This window comes from Pseudochaenichthys georgianus, chromosome 9 (assembly GCF_902827115.2).
Source record: "Pseudochaenichthys georgianus chromosome 9, fPseGeo1.2, whole genome shotgun sequence".
In the NCBI taxonomy this organism is placed as follows: domain Eukaryota; kingdom Metazoa; phylum Chordata; class Actinopteri; order Perciformes; family Channichthyidae; genus Pseudochaenichthys; species Pseudochaenichthys georgianus.
Genome location: NC_047511.1, coordinates 31459709 through 31473453, shown reverse-complemented (window position 1 = coordinate 31473453; position 13745 = coordinate 31459709). Strand labels below are relative to the sequence as shown.

Here is a 13745-nt window from a genome sequence, read left to right as displayed (position 1 = left end):
TGACTGCCAGGAAAAGAATGAATGGCAAATCAAAGCGAAAGTTTAAGTGTGAACCATAATCGGTTTAGAAGCTTTCCCCCCCTTATTTAACAAGCTTTTTGTTTATTATGAAGGTTTTAATGCACTCTTTAGCACCTTATTTACATTAAATTTACATTGTGAAATGGTGGCTAGCCACACGGGACCTGTAAGTTCAGTATCCTTGCATTGCACTGTGAAGTCTGGGGTTAACTATTCACATATGTGGCACATCTGTTACATTGTGTGTGTGTGTGTGTGTGTGTGTGTGTGTGTGTGTGTGTGTGTGTGTGTGTGTGTGTGTGTGTGTGTGTGTGTGTGTGTGTGTGTGTGTGTGTGTGTGTGTGTGTGTGTGTGTGTGTGTGTGTGTGTGTGTGTGTGTGTGTGTGTGTGTGTGTGTGTGTGTGTGTGTGTGTGTGTGTGTGTGTGCGCGTGTGTGTGTGTGTGTGTGTGTGTGTGTGTGTGTGTGTGTGTGTGTGTGTGTGTGTGTGTGTGTGTGTGTGTCTGTGCGTGCGTGCGTGCGTGCGTGCGTGCGTGCGTGCGTGCGTGCGTGTGTGTGTGTGTGTGTGTGTGTGTGTGTGCCTATATGTATCTATGAATCTATGTACATGTATCTCCCAAATGTGCACAATGTAGTTTACTTTTTGTTTACTTAGTTGTGTTTTCTGTATTTTATGTCAGTGTTATGTGTATAACGTTGCTGCCTTCTTGGCCAGGTCAGCATTGTAAATGAGATTTGGTCTCAAAGTTCTCATCTGGTTAAATAAAATAAAAATGTATTATTATTAATTTATGTATCTATCTATCTATCTCTATCTATCATATGTATGTATGCATATATATATATATATGTATGTGTGTATGTATGTATTTATGTATGTAGGCCCGATGTATCTATCCATCCATCCATCCATCCATCCATCCATCCATCCATCCATCTATCTATCTATCTATCTATCTATCTATCTATCTATCTATCTATCTATGTCTGTCTACATGCTGCATAGTAATGAGTCTGCTGATGGTGGATATCGTTAGGCGAGAGATGCTGCTTCCGAGGACCTCACGGCTTGGCCAGACTTGAATGTGCTGGGCTCTCGTCCCCTCCGGATATGGCCGCTCAGGGCCCACCACCATCGTCCCTAAGACACAAAGATCCTCTTCACATCCTTCTCTATCCCGTCCATTGTGGAGAGCCTGCCACGAGGCACACCGCTCTCGTGGCTGCTTCAGGGCTAAATGCATCTCCTGTCACTGGCTGAGCCCGGTGCCAGTTCAGCTGCTGTGCACTCAGGTGCTCCCTCAGTACATATCAGAGGTAAACTACAGATCACCTATCTTGCACAAGTTACACCCCATAAACAATGTGCAGGCCCAACAATTCGTTCACCTCTTATGTCACTCTGCAGGAGCTAGAAAATGGCGATTTTTTGCAGGAAAGAAATGGAAATATATGAAAGCATCTAAAATGAGTTAGTGTGTATCAAGTTATAAGCCTTCATATTGTTAGGGTAAATACCGCAGGGGCCATTTAGAAACAGCAAACATATTTTTAAAAACTAAGGAAAACAGATGATTGTATCTTGAATCAGTCACCTCAAAGTCAAAATGTAATTAGTATTTCATTTTGCACTCTTGGTTCATCTGTTCATCAAAGTTACTCATATGTTTCCTCTGTAGATGATGCGTGCAGCTGCAGACCTGTGGTGTTCAGCCACTGGGGAGCAGCAGTGCGCTGCACAACATAGTGATGGTGGAGGTTACTTCACCTTATAACTGGTCTCTTATCTCCAAATTGGGACTTCATGGGTCAGGTACTCTTCACTCACTGACATATGACGATTTTGGTATTTCAATTAAAAGAGTCTTTGGTTGTTATTGTTCAGAGTTGCACGTATTTCTATTTTTTAAATGACTGCAAAAACACAAATTAGATTCAAATAATCGTTTCATGTTGCTCAACGTTACCCAAGTCTCTTCGGGGAATTTGCTCAAAATTCCCCGAAGAGAACGTGCGACAGAAGTTGTATTAATTAAAATGGGATTGGTGTGATTCTAAATAGAGGAACTGCTGCCACCTGTTGGTCAGATTGTACAGGATCCACATTATTTGTATTCCTCAGGGGTAAAGGGATATGTCACACATTGTACTAAAGAAAAAGCTCTCATCGCAAATGTGATGCATGCTTGGTTACTCATCATAGAGTACAAAGAACTCATGTGAGTTCACATTCGCAAGTTTAACACATTTAAGCAATATATTTTAGTCATTTTGTATTAATCTAAAGCTCATTTACAGAGCCTGGACTGACCATCAATATATTGGGTTTGTTGATGCCTGGTGAATACCAAAACTCCTCCTTTTAAAAAAAAAAAAAGGCTTAATCATTTCACACAAAATTCATTGATTGTGTTCAAGTAAAATGGAAATCTTTTTTCAAACTCTCACAACTTTATTATGTTTTGTTATAATTGCAATTTCCAAACACACTTTTTATTTCTACATCATTCTCACACTAGCAAAGACCCTTCAGCAAATAATCAACTGGACAGTATGCTGCAACTTGACTTTTGTCTCAATTTGTTTTTAGTATATCATTTATGAAAGTAGAGGAAAACGACCTTGTGACTTTTTGCTCAGTCTGAAATCCAAAGTAATCAATTTTCTATGATGTAAAAAAGATAAAAGCTGGAAATCTCCAAAAGTTAGAGGATTGAAAGAAGCATGTTCTGCCATGCTTGCATACATAATTACTTTAATGATTCACCAAATTTAACAGAATGGCTAATAGTTGCAGCTCTACTGGACAGTAACAGCTGTCAGGTACAATAAGCAATAACAGTGACACAGCAAAAATGAACACAACAAGGTTGACATTTTGACCTGAATGCTTATGTCCCTGCTTTGTAATCAGGGCAGTTGCATACTGTCAACATCTTCTTTGTGTTCCGAGAAGTCGAGTCAGTTTCCTGTTTTATCTTTTGGCCGGACGGGCTTTTTGTGCTGATGCAGAAGAGGGCAGACTGGAGGTAGCGGCTTGCGGCTCTGGCAGGGGTTGTTTCCTGGTAAGGAGACGCCTGGATCCCTCAGCACGAGGCGAGAGCTTTCCCGCTTGGAGTAGCCCAGTGTCTCTGATTTGGCGCGTGGGCAAATGATGACAGGGGGACACGTTTTAGGGATGATGGTGGTCATGGTCCGAGTCAGGACTCTTCCTCTCCTGGACGCCAGAGCTGCTGTAGGCTTCTGTTTCTTGTCTGGACCTTTGCTCTCTTGCTTCTCTTTGTCATGTTGGAGATTGTGGGATTGCCAGCTGCTCTGCATCTGGCTCTCCAAGCCTTTCAGAGCCTGGTCCATGTAGGCCTGCATTTCTTTACACACCTGAGAAATCTGCACTTCAAATTCATCCTTTAAATCCTTTTGACTAGCCTCAAGCTTTTCCTTGAACATTGCAAACAACTCCTCTTCCTTTGCATGCATCTCATCTTTGCTGTCCTCCGTCAGCATCTCTTTCTTCTCCCCACCGTTGACGTCCGTGCCCTCGGGTTTGACATCCACCTGTGCACTCTCTGTTTCTCTGTCTTTGACTCTCTGCACCAGCTCCAGTATGCTGCTCTTCACACCTGCCTGTGATCTGATCTGGTTACGTACCTGCTGGAAAACAGACTGCACCTTTGCTTGTGTTTCCCTCTCTGCTGCACGACTGTCCTCCAAACACTCATCATCCAGCAGGACAGAGGTCTGCTCTCCTCCTGCAGCCTCCTGATGTTTCCCCTGTTGTTTACCATTCAACAGTATTTTGGGATTTGTTTCAGGTGATGATTTGCTCATTTCTATTCCGTATTGAGAGCTGTTTGGCTCCCGTTGACTGAGCTACTACAAAGATGTGAGGAGTGCTGGCGTGGGAAGGAGCTGATCACTGAGGTGTTTGTCCTTAGAGAGACTTGATACCAGGGGGTTTACAGTCTGATGTAATGCAGCATGATGTATGAGATAATGTTTTAAAATAATGTGGGGAGTAAAGCTGCGACTAAAGAGTCTTTTCTTTATTGGTTAAAATGCTGATTATCTTTTGAATCATTGATTACAAGTTGAGGCTATAAATGTCAGAAAAAAGTGAAGAAAAAGGTAATTACAGTTTCTCAATGTCCAAGATGTTGTCTTTAAATAAAACAGTAAAACCACAGAAATTAAGAAACTAATTGAGAGGCTCGAGATGCATACAAATAACATAAGCCCATATTTCATTATCAAATTATGTTGTTGGTGTCTTGCTACTAATTGTTTAGTACATTTATCGTTAAGGTGATTTGATTTAAGATAAGATACTATAAGATGCACCTTTATTGATCCCCGTAGGGAAGTTCAGGAGTTTATATGAAAACATATAGGAAGAGTATGAATAGAGGTTACAAAAACAACATGAGTTGAAAACTATTTTAATACCAGTTCAAATACCAAATCTTGAAAAAAATAAAACATCACTTTCAAATTCTGGAGTTGAATAAGTGCAACGTATGCAATTTTGTCCAATGTCACTCACAGCAGACCACATTTTTTTAAATTATGAAACTAAACACCTTTGGTAAAGCGAGGCGGCTGTTATTATTTGTTATCCTGCATGTTGTGTTCTACTGGCTGCATGAGTGTAGTTGCATCCCATGACTACAGTGAAGCTCCAGGAGACTGCATGAAAAACAAAAATCTTCAGGGACGGGGGGGGGGGACGGGGGGGCTCTGACTCCTCATTAGTGAGCTGTTACTGGAATGTGTGACTAACACTTCTGTAGTAAGGCTGCTCATCAACATGTTTTCCTTGGAGGAATTGACTACATATGTTTCATTTATACTGGCAACACTTTGCAATTAAGATTCTCTTCAAGTCTTTTTTTATTCTTTGGAATATATTGAGTTTCTACATGTTATATATGTAGATGAAGAAGTTTGGAGTCATCTTTAAGCTGATTTACGGGTTGTCGCTTAACTTCCTAAGACAACATTATTACTTTTAGTTCCTACATGAATCTGTTCAGTTGCAAAAGGGTAAAAGCCCTCTTGGGAGAAATCTCTATAAGGTATTGTTAAGATTAATTATGTATTCTTATTATTTCATGCCCCTTCATTTGTACCTTAAACGGGTTTTAAAACAGTTTACAACAGAAAAAGCTTAGAAAGAGAAAAAATACTCAGTAGTCGTAATGACCTCAAAGTTTGATTGCATACCTTTAAAGGACAGATCAAAGCCTGATTCATGTGACATTTGAGTTTGTTTTGGTGAAACAAAGCACACAATAACCCCATCTGCACTTTGGACCTATAGCAAAACCCTTTATTTCCAGCTTGTCCCAAAATCAACCACTTATTGTGGTTTCTCGATGTATCACATCATTACAACGCTAATATGACAGCTTTGAATAATTTTCTATACACTCTTTTACTGAAAGAAAATCACAATTGTTGTAAGAATATATGTGCTGGAGGATAGATGGGATGGGGTCATTTTCAGGAGTTCAAACAGCTCAACGCCAGTGAGCCAATGGGAGTCCTGCATGAGTGAGCCTCCTCTCGCCACTAAACACTAACATATGGATGTCAGCTTCTTCTTCTAGTAAAAAACATACAGCTGTAATTCTAAACCTGTTTGGACACTGTTTCTGCATGCTTTTGCAGAAATAATAATTAAAAAATGGATTCAGCATGCACTAGGTAGCAGGGAAGCAGATCAAGTTGCAGGTCTAATTTAACCTGTGTTGACATTGTTCCAGTAAAAGTGAACCAAGCATCGATACCCCTCCTCCTCTTCCTCTTCCTCCTCTTCCTCTTCCTCCTCTTCCTCCTCCTCCTCCTCCTCCTCCTCCTCCTCCTCCTCCTCCTCCTCACCGGTGGGAGTGGATCTAGAAACGTCCTTTTGAGCTTTTGAATTCAGAGTTTCAGTGTTTATTTCCTTCTGACAGTCAGGGCAGGTCAACAGGAGCAAGATGGTGAGTAACCTCTCAATGTTGAGCCAGATAGCTTTTCTTTTATAACTAGAAAAAGAGACATTGTTAATAAAAGTAATAACTTTGGTTAATTGGTTAATTTAGCCTATTGCACACTTTCCTAGCTCCTTCAATCAATGTTGTACACATTTAAACTGTTTATGATTTAATTGTGTGTCTGGCATCTTATCACTTTGTTACTCTGCTGGAAAAGTGTTATACAAAAGGTTTGTTATTGCTATTATTGTGTTTGCTGGTAAATAACATTTGTCACTGGACTTCAGCAGGGTTGTTCATTTTTTATAACTTTATGATGTGCTTTTGTCATTATAGACGACATACACAGATAAAGGCGAAAAGGTACGTTTCCTTTTTATATGTGTTTTACCGCAGAACAGAGGCTATTAAGCAAGTGAAATCACTGCACAGATATGAGGATTTGAATGACACTTAACCAACATCAGTTGTGTGTGTGTTTGGTTTCCATCTATGTGTTTGTCCCCCAATGTAAATGTTAGCGGCGCTGTGTGTTTTAACGATTTCACAACAAAATATTTGTTCTTATCTTTAGCATGAACAGGGCAAGTTCCTCTGCTTTGATCACCTCACGTTCTGGGTTGGAAATGCAAAACAGGTAAGTTCATCAATAACTGCTGCCAAGGGTTTTTGGGTACATTGTTTTTTTTCTGACCAACTTTTCTCACAGATGGAGGGGTATACTATACATTCAGCAAGGCTATTGGTTCTCCTGACAGCATGTAAAACCCCATATTTAATTTCCAAAAGCACAAACTGAGTCTCGCCTCACTAGTCACCAGGAGATGGTGCTATCAGAGAGTTTAAGATGAACCTGTTGCAAACATGCCCAATTTCAGTTCACTGTAACAAGAAGAGATTATCAGTTGAATACATTAATTTTCTTCAACAGGCTGCATCGTATTACTGTAACAAGCTGGGATTTGAGTCTCTGGCCTACCAGGGTTTGGAGACAGGCTGTCGGGATGTGGTGTCCCATGCAGTCAAACAAGGAAAGGTAAAGAATCTGCAGTGCCTGGAAATCAGCAAGAAGAATGGTTTATTGCATCAACAAAAATAATCTGTTTGTGCAGATGTTTGACTTTTATAGAAATTAGTTCAAATGAAAGGACTGAAATGGTAATAGATGGTTTTCTTGAGCAGTGAAGATGGTCAATTAATAGCTATTGGACTCAAACGGTGCGTTTGTACTGACTTAGACAAGTTAATGTCTTCACTTTGTTTTTCACAGATCGTTTACGTGTTCTCATCTGCCCTCAACCCTGGAAACAAAGGTACACACTGGTCATAGACCGATAAATCAATATGGATATGGATGAAGTAGTTATTGTCTTACATACATGACTATAATATATCAAAACTTTTTTCATCTCTAATGTATCTTGCATTTACAAGAAAAATCCTTTTTATGGATGATAACATTTCCAAAAATTGTTAAATATATATTTGAAATCACTATTGATTTGGCAAAAGTCAATTCAGTCTTGAATTCAGACATTGACATCATGATTCAAGACACTTAGTTAGAGATGAATAATAATATTAACAGAATGGTTGAAAACACAATTTTACATTCCCAATTACATAATTTAAATGTTTTTATTCATTTAGTTGGTTTACTATAATAATGTATATTGCCTGTATCATTCAAAGGATTTATTAAGTATTTAAAAAATGTTTGGGGGGGGTTACAATCGTAAAAAAAAAAAAATGCCAACAATGGTTGCTTGTGTGTGGCTAAATTAAATATTTTTGTCTCGTCTTTTTCTCAGAGATGGGAGAGCATTTAGTCAAACACGGTGATGGAGTGAAGGATGTTGCATTTACGGTGCAGGACTGTGACTTCCTTGTGCAGGTAACAGGTTTTCTTTCAAACTTGCATTCACAGTTCTATTCTCACACATAATTAACTTACATTACAATTTATAATATTTCCACTTACCATACATCCTCATAAACAGAAAGCCAGAGAGCGAGGTGCAATTATCGTGAAGGAGCCTTACACCCTGGAGGATAAGCATGGTAAAGTCAGACTGGCCGTGCTCCAAACGGTAAGGCACTAATTACAAATTTACATTCAGTAGTTATGACTCTCTATTTAGCACAAATGCCAGATGTATACTCTTGCTTTTGTTTGCAGTATGGTGACACCACACACACGTTTGTGGAGAGGAGCGGATACACCGGGTTGTTCCTGCCAGGCTTCCAACCCTCTCTGTTCAAGGACCCTTCACTGGCCAAACTGTGAGTGCATACGAATGTTTAAAAGATAACAGAGGTCAGACTGACAGCAAAGTGACAGCGTGTTTACTTGCTTTTGCTTCCATTCCTCTATGCAGACCAAGTGGAAAACTGAACTTCATCGATCACGTTGTGGGAAACCAACCGGATAATGAGATGGTCCCAGTGGTGGATTGGTAATGGACTCAACTATTTATTGTACACAGTTTAAAATATTGGCGGATCACGAGACATTAGGACCCATAGGTGCTAACATGTAGAGGGCCCCTACCTTTATAGGAATAAGAGCCACAGATTAAAAGAGACGTCTTTGGGGATCTCTTTGCAGTGGTTTTGCGTCTCTTTGTGATCATATCGTGTCCCTTTTGCAGTTGTTCTGTCTCCTAGTGGTCGTTTGGGTCTATGTGGTCATTGTGTCTCTCGGTTTTTGTCTATTTTTGCATCCCTTTTTATTGTTGTGGACTCTTTCTGATGTTTTTGTATCTCTCATTTTGGGATAAATGCGTGTCTATTTATGGTCATTTGCTTCTCAATGGATGCCTTGCTTTTCTTTTTAGAGGTTTTGCGTCTCTTTATTTAGTGTTTTGGTATCTCTTTTTGGATGTTTTGTGTCTTTGCATAGTATTTTATGTTTTTTGTCCTCATTGTATGGCCCTTTTGGATTGTTTTTTTGTCAGTTTGTGGTGGTAATGGGTCCCTTTGGTGGTCATTCTTAACTTTTCATGAAGAAAAGTGCTTGCAGTAACTTCTAACAGATACTCAGGAGGCCTGTTCAGTAATCTGTTTTAGAAGCCCTCAGTGTGGCACATGTGATAACAATATACCAGCTCTTCAGAGAGCAGGTGTCTTACATAACTCTTTTTGGGCAGGAGTCAGTCATCAGCATGACTTTGCATTTTCTTAAGCTGGTCTCCAGTTGTTCTCCACATCTGGATCTTGTTTTGACCCCATTATAGAGTATAGGCATGCATGGGGCGGGGAAAGGCAGTTCTCAAAAACAGGGTGCTCATTGGTTGATCCTATAACAAGGGGTGTAACACAGACTGGAGGTTTTTAGATGTGAAGAATCATATGGAGCCGCTCATAAATCAAAACTCCTGCTTGGTAGCGCATTGTGAAGTTGCAACGTCATTCAGATCATAAGATGATAGTAGCATCAGCGGTGCACCCTAACTTAGAACAGATACTGAAGTAGTTTACTTGAGAATAATTTTGAAGTTTAACTTTACTTGACTATTTCTATGTAATGCTACTTCTTCGTCTTCTAGGATCAGACTCACAAGTTACCCAGCAGCTTTTAAAGTCATAATGTAAAAAGAAACTCCTCCTTTATCGGTAACAATTAAAAGTGTTGAACCAAACAAGCAGTCAATAATTATAATGCAATACTTTAACATACGTTATTCTGAAATGGGGTGTTTAAGAGTATTTCTACACTTTGGTATCACTATTTACTTAATTAACAGATCTGAGTACTTCCTCCACATAGGGTAACACCTGAGCAACAGTTCAGAAGTGACTGATATTTGAACCTCTTCATTTCTGATTCTTAACCCATCAGGTATCAAAGAAACCTTCTGTTTCACCGCTTCTGGTCAGTGGATGACAAGCAGCTTCAGACAGAGTTCAGCGCCCTGCGCTCCATTGTTGTGGCAAACTACGAGGAGACTGTGAAGATGCCCATCAACGAGCCTGCCATGGGGAAGAGAAAGTCTCAGATCCAGGCATGTTTGGCTCACTTCAGCAAATATGTGGTCTTAAACTGTTTACTTGCACATGAATGATTAAATAACTTGTATATTTCTCCAAATGTTGACTCACAGGAGTATGTGGAGTACTATGGAGGTCCAGGCGTGCAGCATATAGCCATGAACACGTCAGATATCATCACTGCGGTAAGATTAAAGGACACTTTGGCTTTGTGTGTGGACGCATCCCGAAAGAAGCAACAATAACTTTCTGATTAATTTCAATTTGCAGATTCGTAACCTAAAGGAGCGTGGGATGGAGTTTATGTTCGTGCCAGACACGTACTACAAACAGCTGAGAGAGAACCTGAAACAATCAAAGGTCAAAGTCTCAGAGGACCTGGATGTCCTTCAGGTCAGAACTAAATTATATTCAACAAGTTTGGAGAACTGAATGAACTTTATGATATTATGTTTGGTCCAGCCAATGGTTATATATACAGTGGGGCAAAAAAGTATTTAGTCAGCCACCAATTGTGCAAGTTCTCCCACTTAAAAAGATGAGAGGCCTGTAATTGTCATCCTAGGTATACCTCAACTATGAGAGACAAAATGAGAAAAAAAAATCCAGAAAATCACATTGTCTGATTTTTAAAGAATTTATTTGCAAATTATGGTGGAAAATAAGTATTTGGTCAATAACAAAAGTTCATCTCAATACTATGTTATATACCCTTTGTTGGCAATGACAGAGGTCAAACGTTTTCTGTAAGTCTTCACAAGGTTTTCACACACTCTTGCTGGTATTTTGGCCCATTCCTCCATGCAGATCTCCTCTAGAGCAGTGATGTTTTGGGGCTGTCGCTGGGCAACACGGACTTTCAACTCCCTCCAAAGATTTTCTATGGGGTTGAGATCTGGAGACTGGCTAGGCCACTCCAGGACCTTGAAATGCTTCTTACGAAGCCACTCCTTCGTTGCCCGGGCGGTGTGTTTGGGATCATTGTCATGCTGAAAGACCCAGCCACGTTTCATCTTCAATGCCCTTTCTGATGGAAGGAGGTTGTCACTCAAAATCTCACGATACATGGCCCCATTCATTCTTTCCTTTACACGGATCAGTTGTCCTGGTCCCTTTGCAGAAAAACAGCCCCAAAGCATGATGTTTCCACCCCCATGTTTCACAGTAGGTATGGTGTTCGTTTGGATGCAACTCAGAATTCTTTCTCCTCCAAACACGTCTAGTTGAGTTTTTATCAAAACGTTCTATTTTGGTTTCATCTGACATTCTCCCAATCCTCTTCTGGATCATCTAAATGCTCTCTAGCAAACTTCAGACGGGCCTGGACATGTACTGGCTTAAGCAGGGGGACACGTCTGGCACTGAGTTCAAACAAGTGCCATTAATACAGTTAACAAGTGGAGGACAGAGGAGGCTCTTAAAGAAGAAGTTACAGGTCTGTGAGAGCCAGAAATCTTGTTTGTTTGTAGGTGACCAAATACTTATTTTACAGAGGAATTTACCAATTAATTCATTACAAATCCTACAATGTGATTTCCTGGATTCTTTCCCCCATTCTGTCTCTCATAGTTGAAGTGTACCTGGATGAAAATTACAGGCCTCTCATCTTTTTAAGTGGGAGAACTTGTACAATTGGTGGCTGACTAAATACTTTTTTGCCCCACTGTATTATGTATGACAGGATTGAATGTCAGGGGTCAAAAAGTATCATTCAATATTATCCATTAGTCCTCCTGACTATCTATAAACAACTGTAATTAGGGTGTAGACTACAAAGATAGGAAATGGAAATACCTAAACATTTAAATTAAAACATTTTTCACAATGCAAAACAAATACGTTTCTATATAAAGGTTTAATAGAACCATGTTGGGACATGTTTATGTGTTGCTTTAGGGTAATACAATACTTGTTTCACAGATTAAACAATGTTTTTCCTAAATAATTGGTTAGGCAAAATGCATTCATACAAAAATTAAATACATCTTATCTGTTTCAGAGAAGGACAAATATGATTTTATATTGGTATTGGCTGATACTATAATAGGTTTGCTGTGTAGGACATTAGCAAAGTGTCATTGAGCCTTCTCTAATATGTATGGCCATATTTAGTTTTCTCATCTTTATAGACTCATGGCTGTGAGTGTCAACTATCCAGCCTTGCCAAAACAAAATGGATAAATGAATTACAATTCACAATGTGATCTTGTGATCTTACTCACACCAGGAGCTGAGGATCTTGGTGGACTTTGACGAAAACGGCTACTTACTTCAGATCTTCACCAAGCCAGTTCAGGATCGGCCCACTGTGTTCTTGGAGGTCATTCAGAGACACAACCACCAGGTGAGGGCGCCACTGGATAAACAACAACTTTATAAGGATGAAGAGAATATAAAGCACATATTTCTCGAATTTTTACGGAATAAGATAAGGACCACATTTTCAGCGTACTGGTTAAAAAAAAATATTTGACTTGTGAGTTAAAAGTCACAGTTATTTATTAAGTAATGTACTAAGTATTTTTTTAAGCCAATTCTGAAGTTTATCTCAGACCTTTTTCACTTGCGGCCCTAATTCTTTGTGCACAATATCTGTGTTAGAAACAGGATTCATTAAAGGTGGGGTAGGTAAGTTTGAGAAACCGGCTCGAGATCGCTAGAATTTGAAAATACACAACCGGAGAAAATCTGCCACTTCCTTATAGAGCCCCTCCTCCAACACACACGAACGCGCACATGACCAATGAGGGCACGAGATAAGTTTGTGCCCCGATGGAAGGCTGATAGGCAGGTAGGCCATCCAATTGGTTGTACTTTTTACAGTATTACGGCTTCTACAGATGAAATTTTTTAATGGATTTTTTGTCAAAGCACTTAAGATATTCATTGCTATCGGGATGTTAAGAGCATTCCATGGAATATAACAAAAAGTGTATCTCGAGTCGGTTTCTGAAATGTACCTACCCCACCTTTAAGTTAGTTAATCAATAACTTAAACACATGATTTTCCCACAGGGCTTTGGTGCAGGAAACTTCAAGTCTCTGTTTGAAGCCATCGAAGCGGACCAGAATGCAAGAGGAAATCTGACGATCCTGACACCAAACGGAGTTTCAAAGAACATCTGATCCTAGTTTTATTAAAGTAGACATTTCAGTTTCAATATCTCTTTACTATGAGAGGCCATTTTTTGTCCTGTACTTTAGTATTAAACTACTATTGTGCAATAATGAACAAAGCATGTTTTTGTGACTTGCATGTTTTATTATGATAACATAATAACATTTATTTTACATGTGATAAGCATGTTTCAAAAAGTACTTCATTATAATCTCTCCGGATTTTCATGAAAGATCAACTAATTGTAACTTTATCACCATGTAAGGCTTTCTTTTAATCAAATGTTAACAAGGAAATCCATATAAGCTTGACTCAAGCAAAACACAATTAAGCTCTCATAAATGAAAACAAGTAATTGTACAGATTGTTATCATTTTGGCAATAACTTTAAAAGTAATTTCAATGTAACAGAAGAGCTTTGCATAATTGGAGCGGCCATCTCCCCCTTTATGTTGCAAGAGGAAACATTTGCAATGTGTGAAACCGTGGGTTGTGATGTGTTCATAAACTGTAATGTGCAAACAAATTAAGTGTGTTGTAATGTTTTACCAGATAATGAGGATGTTGTAAGTGCTCCTGTACTCAAGCACTGATTAGAAGGTTTAAATAAATCATTATTTACTGAGCAGTACCTCCACATGTCTGC

The 13745-nt window shown here is 39.3% G+C and overlaps 1 protein-coding gene across 1 annotated transcript; it reads left to right on the top strand.

The window, feature by feature from the left end:
• Window positions 1-5903: 5903 nt before the first annotated feature.
• On the top strand, window positions 5904-13625 carry LOC117452753 (4-hydroxyphenylpyruvate dioxygenase-like). The gene is made up of 14 exons (XM_034091506.2): window positions 5904-5997; window positions 6328-6354; window positions 6566-6628; window positions 6923-7027; window positions 7262-7304; window positions 7803-7885; window positions 7992-8081; window positions 8171-8274; window positions 8370-8447; window positions 9833-9995; window positions 10095-10166; window positions 10252-10374; window positions 12209-12325; window positions 12997-13625. Exons 1-14 carry the CDS (start codon window positions 5995-5997, stop codon window positions 13105-13107), a joined length of 1182 nt encoding a protein of 393 aa, XP_033947397.1. The 5' UTR covers window positions 5904-5994; the 3' UTR covers window positions 13108-13625.
• The last annotated feature ends 120 nt before the right edge of the window (window positions 13626-13745 follow it).